Genomic DNA, 6,020 nt, shown 5'->3' with positions numbered 1-6,020 from the left:
ACAGAGATTGTGAGGCAAGCCTTTTTGTCCAACATCAGTGTCTGACATCTGACATCATCTGCACGAATGGACAAAAATTCTCACACAAACACAAATTCTTTTGGAAAGCCTTCCCAAAAGAGTGGAAGCCGAGACAACTGTAAAACTGTGAATGCAATGTCATTAAAGACCCTGTTGGGGTCAAGGCTGGGTTCTCCAATACTTTTGTTTATGTAGCGTATGTTGGCACTGTGATGAACTAGTGACTAGGGTGTACCATGACTCTCAAAGTCAACTGGGATAGGCTTTAGCCCATCCTTAACACTGCCTCCAACACCTCTAAGTTTGCATACAGAGCCCCCATAAATGTTTCAGGGCAGCCATGCAAAGCAGTATTGTACGTTTGGATAATTTCTCTTGCAAATTGTGTGAGCTACAAGAAAAAAACATTAAAAAAACATTAATGTTCCTGCTGTAAGTCACTATAAAAATACCAGATAAGTTAAAATGTAATGCCAATAGAAAAGCAACACCTCCTTATACCTAAACAACTGAACATGTCTATTCACAGTGTCTTCCAAGACTACATACTCTATTTAACGATTGGAGAATACCAGTGACGTCTGTTTCAGATCAGATTTATTGTAGTGAACCTTTGTTAACAAACAGTCACAGTTAGATCAGTATGTTGTACGTAAGTCAAAGTAAGGCAGTGTTGACTTTTGGTTTCATGGATTCCTGGGAGAAAGTCTTGGATTCATTGTCACTACGTGTTTGGTACACCCTGTAAGTATGGGCTGTAATAAACTGTTTATACAGATAACTTACAGTATATGGCCGTTTTTTTGATGAGGATGGGCCACACTGAAGACAATATCGCAAAATCTAAAATTAAAATGTTATGTTTATTTATAGGATCTGTTCTGCTACTGAATACTGGTGCTGAAACAGCAGTCTCACAGAAACATTTGAGGACAAATGATAATAAAACTACAAAAAAACATAATTTATTAATTAATTACTAAAAATGACAAAAATAACAACAAAAGGCTTATGGCATTTTATTTCAGATTCTTATAATAAGAATAAGAGAATAAGAATAATAATTCTTAATAATAATAAAACACATGGTGCTTGCTGGTGCAGGATGAAAACTCTCTTACAGATCTTTGTTTTAATAAGTTTTGTCCCACCTATACCTATCCCACCTGTATAGAAGGTGGAGAAACTGTATATAACTGTAATGTTGATGGCTTCAAAAATCATTAAATAGACATAGTTAAAAATGAGTTGGGAATCTGTTAAACTATGCACAAATGTGGTCAGTGAATTTATAATATTAATTAATTAGTTTAGAATATTTGTCTTAATGTTAGTCATTATAGTGCTGTATATACATCATCATATTTTATTATAAAGTGTTCAAGGTATTTTGGGTATTTTCTTATTATTATTACTTTACCTTTATTGTAAAAGTGACAATGAACGCTTGAAAAGATACAAGATTGTGGACTTTTGTTTTTGTACTGGACATAAACACACAAAGTCACAACATATCACAATGTTCAGAAAAACATCACAACTGAATATAGGCCTACTGATTTATTAGCATATTATACTAACATAATGAAACTGCAATGCTACTTGCATTAAGCCTATATTAAACTAACATAACGTTATTTTTTCCGGTCAGGAACCCACATTAAAATAAACTCAGTGACATATGTATCTGAAAATCTGTCCAGTGAGACATTATGATCATACATTACAGGAGCATGCAGGCTGTGGTCACAACACTCTGCATGCTGTCAACAACTTCCCTGTCTTTAACACTTTAGTAAGGGACAGAATTTGGCTTCAACTGACAGAGGGTAACAGAGGAGCCAACACCAAAACCAGCATACAAAGGCTCACTGAACTGAGCTTTGAACCTGTGGATAAGCTCCATAGTCTCTGATACTGAGTAAAAGGCCACAGTGTTGCCTGCATAATCCAGGTACACACCAATTCGTGTGGCCCTGGGAGCATCAGGGAGATCTCTATCTACTTTGTTGTGCCAGGCAGAGTAGCCTGAGTCTGAGCACAGGAGACTCCAAGATTTGTCATTGTAGCCCAGCAGGCTGTGTGAATTCTTCCCCTTGCGACTGATGCTCTTGTAGGCAACCCCAATGGAAAACTCCCCATTCCACTCTGCCTCCCAGTAAAATCTAAAACCAGACAGAGGCTCCTTGCATAGCACCTGAGAAAAACCATCAAATCGTTCTGGATGTTCTGGATAAAACTGAACACTTTTCTTCCTTGTGACCCTCTGGTTCCCGTCCGACAGAACCAGCTCTTTATACACTGTGTTTGGATCAAAGGACATCTTGCAGGAGTCTGCGCAAAGACAGTCATACACAATATTTTGCATCATTAGCTTTTTTCGATCAAGAAAGAAAATGTAATTCATTCATCATTTCACATTACTTCAGTCTCTGTTTTTTTTGTTTTTTTTTTTACCTACAGTAACTAAATATCTATAAATACTATATTAATAAATATAAATACATATTAACATCAAAGAAAAACAACTATATCAAATAAAGTCTCTTTTTTTTTTTTTTGCAGTGATAGACACTGAATGGATTGAACCATGAACGCTCTACTCACATCGTAAGAAGTCTGTCCTGGTTTTTGGCTCCTGAAAATCAATTCTGGAAGGAACTGTTTGGATATGATAACATGGACATATATTATTTCTTGATGAAACTTATCTTATTGTTTTTTTTTTAATAAATATGAAGCAAATTATATAATGACAGAAGTACTTGCTATCAATGCCTTCCTTCTTGTCTTCCCAAGGTAAAGTGTACATATTTCAACTGACAGATATTTACCTTTGAGTCGTTTGTCTCCATTTCTTGGCAAAAGTATATATACGGGTGTTTCACTAACTGTGAAGATGATACATCACGAGATTAGACCGCTGCTGGCCCATTTCATGGTTTTCACAGTATAAAGATAAAGATTTTGTCAATATCATGTAGTAGACACAAACCTGTCTTGGAAATTTTGCTCAGTTCCTTCTTACAGATGTCATCCAGATGTTCCTTCATCTCTATGGCTGTCTTGCTCATCTCTCCAAAGGAGAACTGAGGATTAATGAGCACTTTGGGAACCATGGCCTCAGGAGGAACACACAGGGTGGGAAAATTCTATTTGACAAGAAATAGGAGTTCCATGATCCAGTCAAGAATTCAGAAACCTGAACAGAAAAGTAGCCTTGCCTGACCAAAAGAGCATGGACAAATTTACAGCTGGTGCTGCCTTGATTTGCTCAACATAACCCTTTAGGGAACAAAATGTTTGCAATCAGGGCAATGAAGCTCTTGAAAAACTTTCCAGAGGAAATTGAAGAGCCTTACCTGACTTAACTTGAATTTTAATTTTCTTTAATTGTCTTTTATTTCTTGTAAAAGGGTCTTTCTCCCTCATTTTTTAAAAACTATTATGTCTTTATCTTTACTGTTTTTTTTATACACCAAGTTGTTTTTTCTTTTAAAACATAAATTTATGACTTGTCTGTTTCATTTTTTGACCTTTGCCAAGCACTTTGCAATGTTAATTTTGAAACATGCTCTAAAATATATATTATTATATTCCACATGATAGGTTTAATCTGGTATTTAAACAGTGCATTGCCAAGTAACAACACACATTAATACAGGAGAGCCAATACTTCTAGCAGCCTTGTATGATCTTTCAGCACCTGCAAAAAATGAATGTTGTCCTCTGTTTCAAGGATCTGCCGTAGCTCTGCATCTCGGCGCTGCAGCTCCTGTATCTCCTGCTCTAGACGGTCCACGTAGCCCTCAGCCTGAGACATCGATGCCTGCATGTTTGCCATTATCATCTGATTGATTTCGGCCTTCCAGCGCTCCACCGCCTGCAGCATTTCGTGGAATGTCTTATCACTTTCTGCCTGTGCTCTCTGCGCACAACTCTGAAAGGCAAAAGCAGTTTTTCAGAGGTTTTAGAAAATGTTTAGGTGTAATATTTCCTGCAAGCACCAGATGGTGCTGTTTTTTCCTCAGATTTTATACCTTCAACACAGACTTTTTGAAAATTTCTCTGGTCATGTAACATGTTAAGATACGTACTGAGACAATTATTTTTGCTTGGTCAGTCTTATCTTACTTTTAGTACATCCACATTGTGTTTGAGCTCCTGCAGCTCCTTCATCCTCTCCTGAATGATGTGCTGTACTTCAGACTGTGTGACCACCAAGACTTTCTGTTGGAAGAATACAGCAATGAAACATTGAGAGAACAGGACCTGTGACATTTTGGATCATGTTGGATGTAGCTTCAGCAGAAGTACAGAGTCCTTCTCTCTTCCAAAATCCAGTATTCAGAAATATAACAGAGATATTTAATTTACAAATAATTTTTTTTTCAAGTTTTTATGGAGTTTATTCACTGCAAGTCAAATATGTCATATGTACTGAGTCACCAGCTATTCAGACTCACTTGTTTTTCAATGCGTTCTTCTTCTGCTGAGGTAATGTTGTGACTGCGGTGCTCTCTCACAGTACACAGCACACAGATACACATCTGGTCGGAGCGACAGAACAGCTCCAGGCCTTTCTCATGCTGGGGGCAGATCTTCCTGTCCAGGTGGCCAGTCTCATCCACCAGCTTGTGTCTCTTGAAGGTGGATGATTCGTAATGCGGCTTGACATGTGTTTCGCAGTAGTAGGCCAGGCACATGAGACAGGACTTGACGGCCTTGTTGCGCCGGCCTACGCAGAAATCACAGAAGGACTCTCGGTGCATGTAGGGAAAAGGAGTGAGCTCTGGAAGCTGGCGCCGTGGCTCGTGGTTTACATCCGGCAGGTTGCGTCTCAGCACGGGCCGCGGTGTGAAGGTTGCACGGCACTGTGGGCAGCTGTACACACCCATGTGGTCAAACTGGTCCCAGTAGACCTTGATGCACTCCAGGCAGTAGGTGTCACCACAAGGAATGGTGACTGGGTCTCTCAGTGTGTCCACACACAGGGGACAGTAAGCCTCTGGTGGTAAAGGGAAACTAGACTCAGCCATGATGATCCTGGATGAGACCAATATGGAACAAATTCTGGATCAGAGTTAGTGTTTAGTCAATTTGAGTGCTGGGTGAATCCACAAACTGTTAAAACAAGTAAGTCTGCCAAGTGATGGAAAGCAAAGTGCTGTCAGTCAGCATGAGGTCCAGAGAGAATCCAGTCATAGACTTCCGTGATCCTGAAACTCCTTTTCGAACAAGAGGCAGTGCTGTTCTCTGGTGATATTTAAACAGAAGCCTTTGTTTCTACTGTAAGCAGACATGGGACGTCTTCCCACACTATCTGAGTGAAAATACTGAGGTCTGCAACATGATGGAATCTGCTTAACAAGCAGGAATTTCAGATAAACTCACTCAGTTAGGTCAAGTTGTCAGCACAATAAAACCCACAACATGGATGTAAGATTGTATCTCATCTGAAGAAGGATCAACTTGTTGGCATCATAGGCATTGTTGTTTAACTGAAAATGAGTTCATTTTTGGTACTGCTGTCTGTGTTGTCATTAACATTTTGTATATTTCCAAAACAACACTTTAAATGTCACCACATGTTTTCCATAACACACAATACTCAGAAATCAGTCAGTGATTCGTTCAAAGATGTTGAATGTAATGTTGGTTGTTGTTGTTTACATAGATGTTCCTCAAAAACCAACATTATTTAATGGGATTAAAAAACCGGAGCGCAGTGCTTAGTATTTGCAAGTGGAACACTCAGTCTGTCACCTGCTTCAGCTTTCCATTTGACTGAGCAGTGAGTTTCATGATGGTACATGATTTCAAAACAACTTGTTCTGTTTATCCTGTGAACAAAGCACATAGCATTAGTTTGAGGATGTGGGCATCCACAGGAGCACACTGAAAACCTGTAAAACAATGTAAGGTGAAAACACTACACTGCCAGAGGACACTGCTGAAACATCCATCCATCCATTTTCTATACCGCTTATCCGTCAGGG

General features: G+C 38.9%; 1 protein-coding gene across 1 annotated transcript; it reads right to left on the bottom strand.

Moving 5' to 3' along the window:
* Positions 1-1,024: 1,024 nt before the first annotated feature.
* ftr84 (finTRIM family, member 84) lies at positions 1,025-5,391 on the bottom strand. Its single transcript, XM_046408822.1, has 7 exons — positions 4,488-5,391; positions 4,156-4,251; positions 3,728-3,961; positions 3,017-3,173; positions 2,856-2,912; positions 2,629-2,682; positions 1,025-2,355 (listed from the first exon to the last, which is right to left on the bottom strand). The coding sequence occupies exons 1-7, from the start codon at positions 5,058-5,060 to the stop codon at positions 1,814-1,816; spliced, it is 1,713 nt and encodes a 570-aa protein (XP_046264778.1). The 5' UTR covers positions 5,061-5,391; the 3' UTR covers positions 1,025-1,813.
* Positions 5,392-6,020: the final 629 nt, after the last annotated feature.

This window comes from Scatophagus argus, chromosome 2 (genome assembly GCF_020382885.2).
Source record: "Scatophagus argus isolate fScaArg1 chromosome 2, fScaArg1.pri, whole genome shotgun sequence".
In the NCBI taxonomy this organism is placed as follows: domain Eukaryota; kingdom Metazoa; phylum Chordata; class Actinopteri; family Scatophagidae; genus Scatophagus; species Scatophagus argus.
Note: the sequence above shows the minus strand (reverse complement) of the source record. Positions and strands in the feature narration are given on the sequence as shown.

Bases quoted from the DNA above. Each gene is read 5' to 3' on its own strand.
- ftr84 (XM_046408822.1), bottom strand. From the start codon at position 5,060: ATGGCTGAGTCTAGTTTCCCTTTACCACCAGAGGCTTACTGTCCCCTG. The intron at 4,252-4,487 runs GTGAGTCTGAAT...TTCTTCCAACAG, and splicing joins AAGAACGCATTGAAAAACAA to AAAGTCTTGGTGGTCACACA. The intron at 3,962-4,155 runs GTAAGATAAGAC...TTTGCCTTTCAG, and splicing joins ACAATGTGGATGTACTAAAA to AGTTGTGCGCAGAGAGCACA.